The sequence below is a fragment of the Micromesistius poutassou genome (genome assembly GCF_964030765.1).
Source record: "Micromesistius poutassou genome assembly, chromosome: 11".
Lineage (NCBI taxonomy): Eukaryota > Metazoa > Chordata > Actinopteri > Gadiformes > Gadidae > Micromesistius > Micromesistius poutassou.
The window spans coordinates 2,344,121-2,362,963 of NC_140281.1; the positions used below are offsets into that span (position 1 = coordinate 2,344,121).

Genomic DNA, 18,843 nt, shown 5'->3' on the forward strand with positions numbered 1-18,843 from the left:
AGTTTAAAACCACAAACAGTTAAGTCATGGACATCATATTTTCGATTAGTAGGCCTATTATTATTACATCATTACTTTTTTTTAATGATTTAAACGGTATATTACAATCATTTTAATGGCGACGTATAATCCAATGCACCCATGCAAGCGGCAGCTTCTCTTAATTATAGACAGATTCATGCATTTAAACGAGTCAGTTGTTGTAGTTGAATGCCTCTTGAGAAGAGAGTGTGGGCACACAGTGAGATGATGTAGGTATAATACCCATCTGTTAGTGCAGGAAATAGATTGCATCCTGTAGTGATGTTCAACCTTCCAATTATACTCAAAATGTTGTACAGCATCCCAGGGAGGGCCATCCTCTGTGTGTGTGTGTGTGTGTGTGTGTGTGTGTGTGTGTGTGTGTGTGTGTGTGTGTGTGTGTGTGTGTGTGTGTGTGTGCGCGCGCCCGCACGCGTACGTGTGCACGTGTATGTGATGGCATGCGTGTACGTGTGCGTATGAACGCACGCGCGCAAACAGGCAAGCCATGAACAAAAAGTAGGCCGCCTGCGAAAATGTATATCATTTTTCAAATGAATCAAATTAATGCGTGGCTCCTTTTTTGTGGGTAATTTGAATAGAATTAGAATAGAATATGCTCAGAGAAAAGAGGTCTGAGGAGTGACAGTGTCGCTGTCCAATACAAAGCGACCAAATCACTGAGCATCCAATAGATTGGGAGTGGGAGGAGCAGGACTCGGAGGGGCTTGTGTAGCGGCTAGCCGTGCTGGCTAACTCCCTACCCTATGTCATGCCTTGATATCGGAACGCTATTTCTACAGGGATATCATTATCTGGACCAGCATCTGCAACTTGCAGACATATTGAAGGCTTTACAGACTGTATAATTTACCCGCATGTAGAAGTTCCCATTTACACAGTACGAGAGGGTGGCCACGACCTGCAATCAGGTAAGAGACGAGTATGGTACGAGTGTTTCTGCTGCTGCTACTAGTAACGCTACTGCTATCACATCTTAGCCGCCGTGCTAACCGTTTTCGAGTTAGCTCCAGGCTAAGATCGATGCTATGCTCTATGTACTCGGCTAGCGGCAGTCAGGGCTGAGAGTGGACCGTGAGTTCTAGCGTTATCCCGGTCTACTGCAACGCAATTTCCGGCCCCTTACTTCCTATGGACTGTGTGCGCCATTCGACAGCCCCCCCAAGCGAGAATAATAATAAAATGGCCTACAGAACAACAAACGATTACATGTTAAATATATATGGAGGTTTGAGTAATCATTTCACAAATTAATAACCGACACATGTTGCGGAAACGATATCCGCATTTCAGAAGCCCCTCCCTCTCTCACGCCGCTAAACACATGTAAAAAAAATGTCCCGCCCTCGCTCCCGCCGATAACGCTCGTTGGCAGCATCCCGCTCCAGGCGCTCCGTCGTGACATGGGGACGCCTGGGAACGGGGCTAGCGGCAGCCTAGATAGCCCAGCCACTCTTTCTATGCCAACATGGCCAACATACTATTAAAAGGCTGCTTACAACACGCATAGCACACTCCACTAGCGGTGGTAAATATCCCATAGAGCGGACTTGTAATCACCCTATATACTCTTTGTGTCCGACTACTTGATGTGACTGTGTACTATAGATATGTATTGACAACTTAACCTCACTTTTGTTTCTTGTCTGAAGACAGTGAGATAAAAATCAGTACACGACCTCTCAGTATAATGCAGGTTCACTGTTGTATTCCCCCTGCATAATATCCGTTAGCTCCCTGAAATGGGATCTTCAGTGCTGGTAATTTAAAACGTATTTGTAACATATAACATGTCACCGTTTTTAAGCATATCCATCACAATGTGATGGATATGTGATGGATATATGTCCATATCCATGTATCAATGGATAGATATAAGCGATTTAAAATATATGATGTCTGTTTGTGTGGATGATTTTAACCAGTATTATATATACAGGTGGGCGCATGCACATCTCATAGTCATTATAAAATACTTAATTGTTCTTCAAAATATCTCAAATGGATTTAGCTTTAATGTAATTGTAGCATTGCCTTGTTCAGTCTCAATGACACTGGTCAAGTGTTGTCTGTCTGCTCACTGGCCTGTAGCGGTTCATTTCATCATGTAGTCATCATATCTGTATGGAGGAGATTGTGGTCTCTGCCAAAAGATGGGTACATTTGCAGATAGATAACACTATTTAAAGGAATGATTACATTTTTGAATGCCACAGTCCCTTTAGCAAGGGATGATGTGTTGTCCCATTTGTTAGAAGCGATGCAGTGTTTTCCATCCTACACAACAAATGGCATATGAAGTACATGCCAGTCTCGTATGACCTAAGGTCTGACTATCCTTATTTAAATGTAAATTGTTCTTATTTTTTAAATCCCGCTTCATCCATTATCATCAATTCATCTTACAACTTCACTATTTATTCATTTACAGATTATATCTACATTTAGTAATGGAGTGAGATGAGATTTATTTTGTCTTAGATCTTTTCTTACAGTTATTGAAGAGAATAGCTGTGGGCTGAAATGTGGGCTTTATACCTGTTTCTAGGTCAAAGGTGTTTTATTTTTCTGATTACTTTCCATTAGACCTAGACAATTAAAAGTGCATCTTCTCATTCTATTGTGAAGTTGTATGGAGTTAGAGGCGGCTGATTGGCAGTTGGTCTTAGCAATTGGCCTTCGCTTCCTCGGCCTAATGTAGAATAAAACGTCCTTGTCTCTTTTTAAATGGCTGGTTGTGGTTTACCAATAACAGTCCATTCTGCCCCCATCATTCTAAAGGAGGAGAAACTACAAACTGTGCAGATTCTTAGCTCAACCCTAACCCTAAAAATGGCTTAAAGAATCTCTCTGGTGAAATAACAAGTTCCGCAGTCTAGCTTATTAAAGACTGCTTCGGCTCACACTGAATTAAGTAGTAAAACCAAATCTCTACAGTCATCAATTCTTTCCCTCCCGTTTGGTTTTGCTCATCATCATAGTTGTTACATAAGCTGGCTTTCATTTCCTTATTTCTTTCTTTATTTGATTGCTTGGTATCTTGTGGAAGTTTTTCCAGTGGCTGCCTAACACACACACGCAGGTGTGTTTGATCAGTCAATGTGACTCCAACTAGGGCCAACTATCGCAGAGGAAACGCAGGCCACGAGACTCAGCCATGAAATACACAAGTATTGTGATTTTGAAGGGATTGCTTTGGGCTTTCTTGTGCACAGTGATTGACCTATGTTTTTAACGTCGGTAATTGTTTCACTGGTATGACCTAATGCAACCTGGGCTTCAGATGAAGATGTGCAGACTATTTTGGTAGCGTGGTTGTGAACATACCTCGATGGGATACGTAGTGGTTGTTGGCGCTCTACTGTTGGTTTTGCTACACACGTGGAGCTTGGTCATTACTAATTTACTGTATTTCTGTAGATAAGCGTTGTAAGTGTTTGTGTTGGGGGCAGATTTTCCTGTGGCTTTTGCCCATGTAGAAATATTTGTTGTCTGGCAGAAGTGATATTGTGTCTCAATGTGGTCCAGAAGAGATGCTCCGATTTCATATTCGGGTTGAGAAACTGCTTCCTCAATTTGGCTGAAAAGTGGTGAGCAGTGATAACACTTGATTTCACAGTTTGAAGTTAATAATGGTTTCGTTTGGCTGTAGTTTCCCTCATGAAACAGAAATGAGGATGTAGTCCACACACTGTATTTGTTCTATTTTTGAGCTGTTAAATTATCTTTGATGTCAATACAATGTTACAGAAAGCAAGCTTGAGGAGGTGTGTGCCACAGTTGTGTTCGAATGCGCTATAAAGACTCACTCACTCACACACACTCACTCACTCACTCACTCACTCACTCAATTTAGTGATCTGAACATATAGATGATTGAGATCAGTAAACAACACCATTCAACCTGTTATGGTTGCAGGTGCGTTTTCTTTTCCTTGGCATCGCACTCCTTCATTTTATTTACCAATGGCGTGATGCCACATCATTCTGATGCTCTGAAAGTCAACAGGCCCAACCAAACAAATGGCAATGGCCCACATGTAAATGAGTCGGGCATTAGAATTCAATGGCATCTGTCATCTGATCAGAACGCCTCCCTCTCCCAACATCATCACACACACACGTTTCAACACGTGTGTGTGCGTACCAGAGTTAGGTCCCAAGTGGCTTGTTTAGTTTCTACTGTGACAGCCGCACCCCAGGGGTCTGTACCTGCCAGGAAGGTTGCTCACACACACACAAACTGTCTGGGATGACTGTTTCTTGCCCTAACCCTAACCGCGCACATGTACACACACGCGTACACACACAGTTTTGAAGTTCTACATTTACATATACTGATTTGTTAATCAGCAGTATCTCTTCTTTCTTCAGTGATCGTTGGTGTAGCTTAATGAAGGCCCCATGCAGTGTTTTATTGAAACTTATATGTGTGGAGAGAAAGAGCCTCAACCTGAGTCCCTTTTTGCCTTGTATTAGCGAATGGAAATCCCCTACAGCATCCAGCTCTGTTGACGTTTTAAATTGAGCTTTCATATAGTTCTGGCCTTGTTCCCAGATCTCTTGGATGTGGCTGGCCCTGGATCAGAATCCCAAACAAAGTCATATTATCAGGGTGTGCTGGTGGTGATCGGGTTTCTGAGATCCAGGTGGAATCTGGGGAAAGTAGTCGGTTTACTGTCCTGTGTCGGCGTTTGATGCATTATGACTGCGAAATCCTGCTTTTCAGACATAAAGTGGATTTCTTTGCACAAAATAATCAGACACTTGCTGTTTTCAGTGTCCCTGCAAAGATCTCCTCAGGAGAGTCTGTAGCGGGAAGCTCTCTTAAACCCAGGAGAATGCATGGTCCCCAAAAGACTGATGTCGAGAGGGTTCCCAGAGACTGGTCTGCCGTAGGGAGATGGACCCCAGAATTAATGTTTGCAGAAGGGTTTGAGGAGAGGGATTTGCCACAAATGTAGTTTGCATGGCTGCAGTTAAATAATATTCACTTGAATGCGCTATTGTGAGACTTGGGTCTGACATTTCCCAGTTATTAATCACATATCAGGGTCAGAGGAGAAGTGCAGATTACAGATTAATGTAAAGAAGTCACCTGACAGTCGGATACATATTCATTTAAACAACATCACAAAGTGTGTGTCAGTGTACGGACTATGCTGTCTGATAAAGCACTACACTCTGATGTGGTGTATTTAGGAATTCATTGACATTCAAGCACCAGAAATCTACAGGATTACAAATGAATTGATGGTCCCTTTTGTATTTAATAACTACACAAGTGCTAAGCTATGTCGACAAAACGACTGAATTACATATTTGACCTGTAGATGGTGTACTTGGGTTTAGAGTTGTCCTTTTGTGAAGTAGGATAAATATAATGTGTTCATGTGTATAATGTTCATTCATACCACTGATAACAGTCACACTTTTTGGAAGGTGTGTGTGTGTGTGTGTGTGTGTGTGTGTGTGTGTGTGTGTGTGTGTGTGTGTGTGTGTGTGTGTGTGTGTGTGTGTGTGTGTGTGTAATAACATTAATTATGAATAAAAAATATTATTCAAGGCTCCGGAGTTTCGGTTATAATCATTGTATGGTTTAATTGACTATAAAAAGTATAAGAAGGGAGGTCCCAACACCCTGACTTTGAAATCGCCCAACTTAAGGGTGTCTGCTACTCTACTTACTGAATATTTACTTTGCTTCAAATTAGTTTACGTCATTTCAAATAAGTGGCAGCATTTGGTTAAAAAGGATGACAAAAAAAGTGTGGCATACGTTCTTTCATGTGGTTTGCAATACTCGGCTTTCACATTTAATGCTGTTAGGCTTGGAGTATCAGACTTGGCACCATGGCACGGGTCTCATCTGTTGGGATTTGGGATCCATTTGGAGGGGAAACGGTTCACAAAAGTCACGGTTCGGTTCACATCATGGTTTCGGGGTCACGGTTCTCGGTTCGATACGGTATGTTTTTGGTTAAGCAGAGATGACACAAATGCAGATTAAAAATCAATCTCTTTCCCCAAACAAAGTAGTAGTAGTGGCATTGTGCCACCATGTATCTTTTAAAAATCTGGCTGTAGTGACAAAGACATTTAATTTCTGGAACGGTCTAATCGGTCAAACACATGTGCTGTGTGGAGGCAGTCACTGGCTTTCGAATCCGCTCTTGGTCCGAGTGTGACTCTGTTACAGCAGAGCTTCAACTTAAAGCGGGTGGTACACCAGACGAGCCACGGAGCGCCGCGTTGGGCAGCGTCGCTTTTAGGTCTTGTTGTGTGTTTAATATAATGAGTGGTAGAGGCACTGCGATGCACGCCAGGTTTTGAGTTTTTCTACAGCCGCGCTGGAAGTTCTAGCACGGCTGTATGCCGATGTTGGAGCTCTCTTAGGGCGCACTCACACTAGTCCATCTGTACCGTGCCTGAGGACGTTTGCCCCCTAAAGTCTAGATCGTTTGGCTAGTGTGAGAACGCCATCCCTACTCAAGTACAGTTAAATTCCGTGGCCTCTGTACACTTCGGAGAGGTGTGCTCAGGATGTATGTTGCCTCTTGTATGTACAAGAGGCAACCGTACTCAGGCCCAGTTGAGATTGCCTAGTGTGAGCATAGGCCAGCGGCACAGTGGGGGGGGGGTGGGGCAAATCATACTTGAGTACGGTACAGGGCAACTTTGCCTAGTGTGAGTGCGCCCTTAGAAACATGACCCCCCCCCCCGTCCCCCGTCCCCCAATAATTCCAATGAAGACACACTGCTTTGAATGTATGGGGGTGCTCCATATGATCATACAACTAAAAAGCTTGTTTGTAATATATGCAAAGTTTAAATTAAATTGCACCCCAGCAGTACCCCTAGTCAAGAGCATGCAAAGAAACTATTGTCCATGACGAAATGCCGGATAAGAAAAAGCAGCCTGTTATTATTAGTAGGCAGAGCTTTTTGATATAGGGGGAGGAGGAGGAGTATGAATAGTTGGTTCGTGAGGAAAGAGATGTTGAGGCACTGGCGATGGAAAAATAAAAGGACCACCTATGCGATAATTACATTTGACAATTTATTCAAAGTAATTTAATCTTTTAAAATGTAATGTACACAGATGGATGGTACGTGACAAAGGACAGGCCAATACTGCGAAAAAAGGCCGTACAACCATATTTATTAGGCTGCCCCTGAAATGAAGAGGAAAATGTCTTGAGCGCTGCCAGGACAGCGGCTCCTCATCATCCGAGACTGAGAAGTTTCTCTGGGTACCATCATCACCGTGACAGAACAGTGCAGCTTTTTGTACTTGAACCGCTCCCTCCCTAGACCCAGTATATCCAATGCGGAACTAAACCAAGAGTTGAATCTTCAGACGTGTTGTCCTTCTACTACGAGACGCTGCCCGGCGCGGTGAGACACTGTTGGACCCTAACCGAGTCGGACTCAGACCAAGAGTGGATCTGAAACCCACTGACTTCCTCCAAATGACACTTAAGTGATATTTATGCTCTCAGGTAGAGTAGAGTGCACTGTGGCCGATCTTTAAGTTAACCTAGAGTTAATGTGAAGATTTTCTCTTTATTTAGCCCCCTTGAGACAATCGAGTGGTTGATTTTTCTTTGGTTGACTACATCCCTATAACCATCATGTGTGTGTGTGTGTCCCCACTGCTTGTTGTTCAATGTACGTTCATTTGCCATTAGGGCTGCAACTAACGACTATTTTAGTAGTCGACTAGTCACCGACTATTGAAACGATTAGTCGACTAATCTGATAATTATAAAAATGTTCTTAAATTTAGCATGAGGTTGCTTTAATTATGTGGCAAATGATAATAAACACAAGAAAGATGGGTACTTCAATGAAAAATGCATCTTTTATTCAATATATATATATATAACTTAGTAACTGAATTACTCTATAATAAAAGTAAGTAGTTACCAATTATTTGCGTTACTGTAAAAAAAAAAAAAAAGTAGCTTTGTAGATGCGTGTGTCGTTGTGGGATGCTTCATTAAATTAAAGTTGCTTACAACGGATGTCGACAAAGTCTTTGCTCCTGGACATAATGTTCACTTTACATGCACATTCTTGCCTTTGACCTCAATGAATTTGAAGTAGTGCTTATATCTCCACCTTGAAAATGCCGGTGCTCACTAGCAGTTTGTGTGTGCAGCCAGGGGTGCGTTCGGACTACACCGTTTATTCAATCAATTCATAGTAACGCACCGCATTAAACTGTCAGTAACAGTAACGGCGTTGTAACGACGGAAAAATGAATTAGTTAGATTACCCCGTTACTGCAAAAATAACGGCATTACCTAACGCCGTTGTTTTAAACGGCGTTATTACAAACACTGCTCGGATGAAGCGCTGGGAAGGATTTAAGCATACGGTTTCCACACCGCGGACGCGGTTATCCAGCGAGATAATCATTTTATTTGGAAAACAAAACGTATTGGCTTTAATGTTACTTTAATCTTACCGAGGCGAGTCATACTCTGTTTCGATCAACTGTCCGACGTGCTTTCTCTTTAAATGTTGCATCACCGAGGTGCTGCCGTGATACGCAAGGTCTGCTTTGCAAACCTTGAAAGTAATCTTTTTTTATTCGCCGTATCCAGGCTAAAATGCTCCCAAACTTTACTACTTAACTCGGCAGAGACGATATTGCGCATGTGCCACTCTCGGCAGAGATTGTAATGAAGTGAGATGCCTCACTCCGTTGGAAAAACACGTCTGGCGACAATAGTCGACAATGGAATTCATTGTTGACAATTTCTATTATCGATTTTTGTCGACAATGTCGACGAATCGTTGCAGCCCTATTTGCCATAGGTTAAGGCTTTCATTGAAACAAAGTAGGAAGCATCTCATCAGCGCGTCGCGGTCATCAGGGGGCCGGCGCTGCCTCACTTTCCCAGCCCCGGCCTGCTCCCCACGTCCCTGGCTTCCTGTCCCACAGCGCTGGCCTGCCCCTTCTCCCATGACCCCACGCTGCTCTGCTGCAGTGCTGCCGCCTTCAGAGGATCTTGTAGAGTCCGGGGGAGGATGCACTGCCCCTGGGATCGTTTCTCCAGGGGTCCCCCCACACCCACCCACCCACCCCCGTGTCCCAACAGTGCCCTTCGTTATCCACGAGGAGTGCTCTGTGACTTTCTTCAGGGTCCTGTCCTCCATCCTGTGTCCAAAGTGTGTGTGTGTGTGCGAGGGAGGGAGAGGGAGAGAGATGTGTGTGTGGGATGTGGAGGAAGTACAGCACTGCCCGAGGGGGCTGAGTGAGCACACAGAGCACATTCCAGAAGGCACCAGAGCCCTGTGATTTTTAGCAGGCTGTCACAGGGATTATGTTACTCTGTCTGGCCCTCTGCGCTCGCGCCGTTGCCGTCTGAGGGCTCTCTGTCTCTCTGTCTGTCTCTCCATCTGTCTGTCACTCTCTCGGTCTATCCGTCTCTCTCTCTCTCTCTCTGTCTGTATGTCTCTCTCTCTCTTTCTCTCTCATGATGAGCACGCTGGAGGTACAGTCTTCTGACCCCCCCCCCCCCCCCGTCGCACTCGATTCTCAAGCAACAAGGATGGGGGACCCCTGGCTTGGCCCTTGATTGTGTTTTTGCTGAAGCTTCAGTTTGAATGCTTTAAATGTGCCGCCTGTGGACTTGGTGGTTGGTTTATGGTGAAGGTGGCATTTACCACATTTGGACTGTCCTGTAGCACTTTGTAAATTGGACAGATCCACACATTTTATTTGTAATGTACTCAAGTGGCCACAGGGGGGCTGTTCCCCCCCCCCCCCCCGAGCTCCACTGAACAGAAGAGGCCTTGTGGCAGCTGTTGCATACACGCAGGATGTGGTGAAGCGTTATCTTTCTAGTATCCACCCCCCCCCCCCCCTCATCTGCGGCGGCCGGCATCTGCACTTGCTGTTGCTGCAGCTCTGCACCTCACTATCTCCGCTCTCACTTTGTAGAAGTAAGGTTGGCACCAAGCGCTCAGAACGCTCCTCCTAATCTCCAGACAAAGGGGTTCGCCCGCCGCACCGTTAGTGCTGGTAATGTCGGGGGGGGTCACTGATGATGACGAGCCACAGGACTCGTCGCCGGCCACAGGAGGACCGCCTGCAGTTAAGGTGGAGCTGTCAGTCTCCAGGCTGATGTTGATGAGGCTTTTCTCGGATGACTGTCACGCGTTTGGCTATTGAATGTTCAGACAAACGAAAGGTTTGCATAATTGAATATCATCTCTGAACTTATTAGGTTTGGAATTATTATCATTTTTTTGTTAAAAAATATTTTTTTTAAAGCTGCATGAACTAGGATGTAAGAAACATCAAGATATTCTTATCGGGTAAGTGGTCCAAATCTCAGTGAGAAATGTGTCTAACACCTACACCACAGCTTGGCTGATCAGTTTTGGACCTGTTTTCTTTGCTTTCTATCGTTTACAGCTCTTAAGAGAGGAGAGCTGCTGCTTGGCGGGTTTGCTTGGATGCTCCGTCTCCTGGGCAGGTGTACACTGGGACTCAGACCAGGTTTCACATCTTTAGTTCACCACATTGCTATTTCAGAGAGTGAACATCAAATATCTTCCAACGACGGTCAACTGAGTTTTTACTGGATTTTGGCATTGCTGTGTGAGGCGGGTTAACAGAGGCGCTGGTGGGATTGAGGTTGAGGCTGCTTGGCCTCCTCCATAGCCTTGGTTAATGCACTGGACCAGCCTACTGCCTTGTCACATCCTGTTCTAACTCATACTGGCGTTAATGTGCCTTTAGCACTCAGGACAGTCTCAGTCTTTTGACCATCCAATCTGCTCTGTCCAATGGTAGTTCAATCTGCAAAGTGCACTTTTTTTGTTATAAAGTATTATCAATACATTAGAGGAACCAAGTGAATAAGTGCTGAGTAACGGACAGAGGGTCTGTAGAGAACTGACTGTGTCAGCCATGGCTGCTGGCTCTCCTTGGCTGACTGCTGTGGTCCAGCCCAGCATAGGGAGGGAGGGATCAGGGAGCCTGTTGTCTTTTTGTGTTGGGCCTTAGACACAGAGCACTTGAAGAGGGAACACCCTCTCAGTTGTTGTTTCTTTCTTCACGCCACACCCCGTGATGCTTCTCTGTAGCATGTTTATTAATTTGATTAAAAATAAAATTGGGACAGGCAATAACATGCCATGGGCGAGAACCGCAGTAACCACCCTAATATTACTGGGCGGTGAAACTTGGCTGACGCCTTCCTTGCAAGAGAAAGTCATCCCAGACACAGCATATTAAAAGTTGGCGTACGTGTTCAAATCAATCATGTGGTATAAACAATTTAGTCGCAATATATCAAAGTCAGCCTCCTTTCTTTTCAAGCTGAAGTTGTAAATAAACCTGCAAGGCCCGATTACATGTGGCATCTATAGTCTTGTTGGCTGGTTTTGTTAATCATCTGATCATAATTCATCAGTTTCCAGAAGAACAAAGAGGGGGATATGTGTGCTGTGTTCCTTCTGGCTCTATATTCATATAGATATCATATCTATATTCATTCATTCATTCATCTATTCTGCTCTTCCACTCTTGGAAGTGGTGGAAGAGACCATATCCTGTTTAGGATGACCTATAAAGGGAACCCCAACCTCCACCTGAGTCAGGTTACACCTTCTCACGTCGAAGGCTCCCCCTTCTGGTTGGCGTGTGCAAGGTGGCACTATGGGTGCTTGTGACCACAACGTCACTTTCGTTTACGAGCCAATAAAGGGTGTTTGCGGAGCGCAGTTTGAGAACACGACCCGCGGGGGGGACTCTTCCCGCTCGGGCAGAGCGAGGCGTTGGGGTGGAGCGCACCATAGAGGAAATCAGCACCACTGTAATTCTCTCATAGATACAGTCGGGACAGCATTGACCGCAAACTCTTAGGATAATTATTATTATTAACAATGTCTGGAAGAAAATTGAAGATTTTCAGATTTTTAAACAATGGGATTTATGTCTTGGAAGAATTTGACTTATTAAAGTATTGTTTTGGTAGTGGGCTTGCCTTGATTCTGTTTAATTTTGAAGCATATTTGTAACAATAGCTTACGTGTTCTTGCGGTGCACTTAATATTGGCAATTGTTTAGCCATATTGAGTGGTTTTCATTTCAAATTCTAATCTCTCTAGCAGTGAGGAATCAATGTACCTGGACTCGAGATTGCTGAAGGTAATATTCAATACTTCCTGTTTCTCATACAATTTTGTCTTCTCTTTTTATAGGTCAACGGAAGTATCTGCATCTTTTGAAGTTCTCAGCTTTGATGCAGTACAGGTATTTAATTTTGTCTATTAATATTTTAAGCTGTGAGTGAATGAATGAGAATAAGAAACTATAGCCAGACTGTTAATATGGCTAATAATGTGGCTTTTAGCGGAACCAACCTGCCAACCACAATAAAGATGGATTATTTATGTGCAGGCTTCACCACCTCCACCTCATCAGGATGACCTAGGGGAAGTTATTTCTGATTCTGGTTTCAGTCTCTCACTTTTACCTCAGCCAGAGCATTGCTCCAAGTAATATTCGTATTCTTACAAGTATGACCAAAGCTGGATAGCATATGACATGACATGAAAAACTGGGTGCCCATGAACATTTAACTTGGATCCACTGAATCCATTAATTCTCTATTAACAAGTCTGTCACCTTTTCATTCTCCTCTCTCCCACAGCTCGCCTAGTCAAGGATGACGGAAGAGGTGATTGTCATTGCCAAGTTTGACTACATGGCCCAGCAGGACCAGGAGCTGGACATCAAGAAGAACGAACGCCTCTGGCTCCTGGACGACTCCAAGTCCTGGTGGCGGGTCCGCAATGCCACCAACAAGACAGGCTTCGTGCCTTCCAATTACGTGGAGCGCAAGAACAGTGCCCGGAAAGCCTCCATCGTGAAGAACCTCAAGGACACGCTGGGTAAAGAAGAGCTCCTTTTTCTGATATGCAAGTCTATGGCGAAAGTTGTGCCGTTTTATTTTTGATATATAGATGACTAGAAGCCACATTAAGGGTTAGTCTCTTTTTACTGTGCCATATATCTGATGAATTGATCTGAGTAGATTGTTCTAGACTCCAACCATAGATCTCACTGTTTAGTGTAGTACTCTTTCTAATGGGTACTATAATATTGCCTCTATGCATATGATTCAATTACAGTCTTGTATGTCTTATTGGCCGACCTTGCATATTGTTAACCTTTGAGGCACGAAGAATGGAGCCTTTTGCTAAACGTCTTAACATGGAACTATGACTGCAAGGTCAGGCATGTTTGGCAAAGCACACGCATATTTGGATGGTCAGAGATTTCCTTTCTACTTTATCCACCTGTTTATACATCTTTGGGCATGTGAGTGCATCCTGGGCCCTGCGTTTATTTTCTGTAGTGGAACCAGAACTGAACCTGCACAGGTGCTGTGTCAGTCCTGTCAACACATTGGTTACATGTCTCCACCACTCGAGTTTGCCAAAAAAAGGGGGGGAGGAGGGTGGTGGTGTGTGTGTGTGTGTGTGTGTGTGTGTGTGTGTGTGTGTGTGTGTGTGTGTGTGTGTGTGTGTGTGTGTGTGTGTGTGTGTGTGTGTGTGTGTGTGTGTGTGTGTGTGTGTGTGTGTGTGTGTGTCCATTTATCATCAAGTTAATATTTGCTGACAGACATTTATGATAATTGGATGGGTACAGGCTGACTGTTGGCATCCAGTCCAGCAGAAGGCCTTCTCGCTTTCCTCACTCACTCTCTCACAAGCCCAAGTAGCACATTTTACTTATGAATGATACCAAATCCTATACACTCTGTATCTTATCCAAATAGCATGATATTATATTTTGCCGCAGCATTTCAAGAAATATGGATACACAGCATGACCCACTTTCTCTATGTGCAGAAGCTATAGAGCTCAGCTAATGGGTTGCTTTTGACTTTGCAAGACGCGGATTCGACTCACACAAATTACAAAACGGCAACGCTAACGAATGCAAATCATGAAATGTCTGTCAAAGTAGGAGGGCAACGGTCACATGTGCATGCATCCCTCACTTTTAATCATATTGTTTATCATAAAAGGTATTGCGTCATCGTGAGTTGCAGTAATGTATTAATGGTTATCGCTCCTCCACATTTAATCTATGCAGGGCCATTGTTGGAGAGAGAGAGAGAGAGAGAGAGAGAACGAGAGAGAGAGAACGAGAGAGAGAGAACGAGAGAGAACGAGAGAGAGAGAACGAGAGAGAGAGAACGAGAGAGAGAGAGAGAGAACGAGAACTCTTGGTGGTGGAAGAGACCATATCCTGTTTAGGATGACCTATAAAGGGAACCTCCACCTGAGTCAGGTTACACCTTCTCACGTCGAAGGCTCCCCCTTCTGGTTGGCGTGTGCAAGGTGGCACTATGGGTGCTTGTGACCACAACGTCACTTTCGTTTACGAGCCAATAAAGGGTGTTTGCGGAGCGCAGTTTGAGAACACGACCCGCGGGGGGGACTCTTCCCTGGCAGAGGTCGAGAGCGAGGCGTTGGGGTGGAGCGCTGAGCAGGTGACGTGAGGTCATGGAAAGGGTTTTTCTTTTCTCTCTCTCTCTCTCTCGTTTCCGCGTTGCTAACCCTTTCTTTCATCTGTTCGTTGTCGTATTTTACTTTCTTTCTTTCTCTTCAATTTTCCCCCACTGTGGTTTCTGTTTTAGGTTTCTGTTTTACTTTTCTCTTTCGTTCTTCCTCTCACAATAGAGTCAGTCACAGCTATATATGTTTACAGCACACAAAAGACCCACAGTGGGGAAGTGTGTCGGATGAATGCGATATGCACGTACAGTGTCACGTGTAGGCCCAGATGTGTACGTGTGCAGAAATGGGTTCAAATCTCCAGTCAGGGGCTGAATATGTAAGGGATAATGTATAGAACAAAAAAAATAAGCCTAGAAAATAAGCCCCTTCGGGGCGAAACAAGACATCTCTGCTTTGCGTCGGTGTCCTGTTCGCCCTGTCTGGGCTTATTTTTCCAATAATGACCGGTGACGTTCTATACATTATCCCGCTTATCACACGGCTATTTTCCAAAACTGAAAAAATGACTTCACACGGTGTGTCTTTTTACAATTACCATTCGTAGTGTTGATCAGCAGAGAAATAGTCCGCCAAAGACATTGACGTCGCTTAGCAACCGAATCCGCTGGGGTTGATAAGTTACCAGACTACTTGCGGAGTGATACGAAAGACGTGAAAAAAATCCACCTTCCTTGACAGCGGTCATTATATGCTTAGCAACGGTCATTATGGAAAAATATTTCACCACCGGAAGACTGGAAGGCCCATGCAAGTGAACAGAGCATTCCACAGCATTGAAAGGAGCCGTGTAATAAGTTTATATAACAACCCCTCCTTTGACAGGATGTTGGCTCTAGTCAGACTGTTTTTTAAATCCCATACATAAATACATGGAAATTAAAACGTTAGGGTTTAAAATTGAGTTGGAGGCATTGTATCCGTAAAGGGTCTGGTGTGGTATGTATCTGGTGTCCACGGCTTGTGTTTGTTTGTACTGTAATGGACCACAGCTGTGAGGCTCCCACCAAACTCACCTGTCACACACTCCCTAGCCCAGGGGTCACATGATCCCTGGTAAACAGCTGTCCTCACACACCCACAACACGCTCACAGCATTCACTGACTCACACTAAAGTCTGAAACACACTCGCACAAGCCTCTTCTTTTAGTTCTACCCAACAAACTAACTCATGAGATTCTGCTTTTCAATGGTTATGTGGCCCAATATCAGTTTTAAACATGTTTATTATGTTTTAAAGAGTAGTAGACAAGCCATGACTAGAAGTCATAGGTGTTGGGTTAGCTTGTAGCAACTTAGCTTGTGTCAGACCCGGTCCCTGCAGGCATCTGAGTAAGTTTTAGAGCCCCGTCTGTCCCGTGGATTCCTGTTTGTTTAAAGTTACGGGGCGTGTTTCCACGGGCAACGGTAACGCGGGGCGCTCGCTGACTCACTCGCATGCAGTCAGCAGCACCGGTTCCACCGGCAGTCTATCTGCTTGGAAAGGCCCTGGACTTCTTCCTCTTCTCCTCCTCGTCCTCCCATCTGCGTCTGAGATGACGAAATGGCTCCTCTCCTTAACCTCCAACCCACTCGCCCCCCCTTCTTCTCCTTTGTCCTCTTCTTTCCCTTGTCCCTTCCCTCTCCCCCCTCCCTTTTTTTGTTTCTCTCTAACTCTCTTTTCTCTCGTCTCTTCTCTCACTCTTTCCTTTCTTTCTTTCTGTCTCTTGCCCTTGCTCTTGCTCTCTTGCGCTCTCTCTCTCTCTCTCTCTCTCTCTCTCTCTCTCTCTCTCTCTCTCTCTCTCTCTCTCTCTCTCTCTCTCTCTCTCTCTCTCTCTCTCTCTCTCTCTCTCTCTCTCTCTCTCTCTCTCTCTCTCTCTCTCTCCATGAGGCCTCTGTACTCTTGTCTTCCACCCTTGGACTGGAGGCCTCTCTCCCGCCCTCCCATTGGCTATCCAGGGTCACATGTCTGGGCATGTGAAGGAGGAGGGGGGGGGGGGCCTCCCCTGCTATCCGCCCTGCTCTCTGGGTGTTCACATGGAATAACTCCACAGCTGCAGTGGGAAGAGAGTTGGGGCCGGGAAGGAGAGGGAGCGAGAGAGTGAAAGAGAGAGGGGGGAGAGCAGCGAGCGAGAGAGAGAGAGAGAGGGACGCACACACAAAATGGACATGGCTAACCTATTCAAACATTTCTTTCGTGAGTTAACCCTACTTTCTAGTACTTTCTGTTGTAGCTCTTCTGTTGTAGTTGTTCTGAACTGTGTTGCCAACTGGGGTCGCTGGTTTTCAGGGGCGGGGGTGGGGGGGGGGGAGGGGGGGGGAAGGAGCCCTCCATAGCATTCAGAAGTTTGAACTGTTTTTTTTCCGCCTTTCTTTTCTTTCTTTGGCTTTGTAGCAAACCGTCTCCCCCCCCCCCCCTCCTCCCCCCCCCCCCCTCTCCCACGCGTCGCTGCTGTGAGTCTTTCGGAGCAGCCTGCTTGCCTGCCGACTGTATGCTAATGAGTGTGTCGTATGTAGCTTGGTTTTTATGGAGGGATCGGTGTGCTAGCCCATGTCGGGACGCTAAAGGGAGAGGGAGGGAGAGAGTGGGTCGTTGAAGGGGTTTTTTAGAGGGCTGCGTCTGAAACCAGCCACCGGACAGACAGGGCGGGTGTGCTCTTGAAAAGCCTTCTGCTTTTACTGAAAGCCTGTTATTGCCTCAGCACTCCTTCCCTCTTTGCCCTCACTATCCCTGCTTGTCGGTCGGCCTCTCTTTCTCTCCCTTCTTGGATAGAAACTCCTAGCGCTTTGTTTCTGACTTGTTGGATTTTTCAAACTTTGACACACACACACACACACACACACACACACACACACACACACACACACACACACACACACACACACACACACACACACACACACACACACACACAGATATATATTTTTTTCTTCTCTCATTTGTCTCCTCAGTTAGTGGGCCGTGGCTTGCTGGATTACATTATCATGCTTGGAGAAAAAAAAAAAAGGCTACACCCACCCTTAACCACCCACCCATCCACTTAGGAATATGTCAAGATGCAGTCTTAAGCCCTCTTTTCTGTTATGCTGCACGAAGGGTGGGCTAGTTTTAATGTGATGGTCCCTTCACACACACGCACACACACACACCCATAGACTCTGAATAATAACCTACAGTGGATGAAACCTAGTGTGTGTATGTGTGTGTGTGTGTGTGTGTGTGTGTAGAACACTGTAGTCTTTGTGTGTGAGATGAGAACGCGTGGTGGGGCTAGGTCTGCGTTGATGGATGAGGCTGGGGGGGCTTCTATCTGCTGTACCACCTCCTCGCCGGTTATCAGAGGAATGCCACTAGCCCAGCACTTCCGCAGCCCTCGGATACTTTACCCACCCCTGATGCCCCCCAACTCCCCCCCCCAATGCCGTAATCACACCTTGTAACTGTCGAGTGGTTATAGAGTGGTGTCCTCCGTGTGTGTGTGTGTGTGTGTGTGTGTGTGTGTGTGTGTGTGTGTGTGTGTGTGTGTGTGTGTGTGTGTGTGTGTGTGTGTGTGTGTGTGTGTGTATTTGCTGTCCACATGACACATGTTGATTGTGTAGCATGTATCGCTCTGTCGCTCTCGTTCTCCCCCCCCCACACACCCTTCCCCAGCTAGCGGAAGCTCTAATTTGAGCCACATTTCTTCCCTCTGCTCCATTTTGGCTGGTGGAGCATAGGGGAAGTGAGACTCTTTTTCCTTCTCAAAGCACCCCCCCCCCCCCCCTGTGTTTAGCTATCTTCCTCTCTGTCTCAAACACTGTGAGCAAACAAGAAGAAATGCACCGCCATTTGCCTCTGCATCATTGAAACCTTCAGGCACAAGTCCTGTTTTAGCCATCTTTGTTGTGGTAGTTGCTTTGTCTTTGGCCTTTCCGAGAAGGACTAGAGGAAGGGAGACTAGTGGTCAGTGAGAGGGATTTAAGAGGCAATAACTGTTGACACGTAGAGTAAGAGGTTTGGAGACCTCCTTTATGACCGCTTCCTGTTTGTGGCCCTATGTGTGGACAACAAAACAGATTTTTGGCCCGCTGATTCCATATTCAGAAGCTGTTTGATCATGGTCCCAGTGTAGTTAAATGACCTCCATGTTTGAGTGGATGGGCTACAGCTCGTTTTGGGGCCATCTTTCATTATGCTAGTGTTTGCCATTCCAAACTCAAACATGCCCATGAATAATATAATAGTAGAATGGGGTTTTGTCATGGTCTTCACAAAACATTCCAGGAAA

The 18,843-nt window shown here is 45.3% G+C and overlaps 1 protein-coding gene across 2 annotated transcripts in view; it reads left to right on the plus strand.

Moving 5' to 3' along the window:
- Positions 1-808: 808 nt before the first annotated feature.
- Positions 809-18,843, plus strand: part of LOC311355648 (SH2/SH3 adapter protein Nck1-like) — a 29,110-nt gene continuing 11,075 nt past the window's right edge. Inside the window, exons 1-3 of one of the 2 annotated variants that reach the window (XM_084475448.1) lie at positions 809-953; positions 12,268-12,319; positions 12,720-12,960. In XM_084475448.1, the coding sequence (XP_084331574.1) occupies positions 12,735-12,960 (226 nt within the window). In that variant the 5' untranslated portion in view covers positions 809-953; positions 12,268-12,319; positions 12,720-12,734. Of the gene's footprint in view, positions 954-12,267; positions 12,320-12,719; positions 12,961-16,648; positions 16,773-18,843 lie in introns of those variants that run through there. The other variant, XM_084475449.1, reaches the window with a different exon arrangement.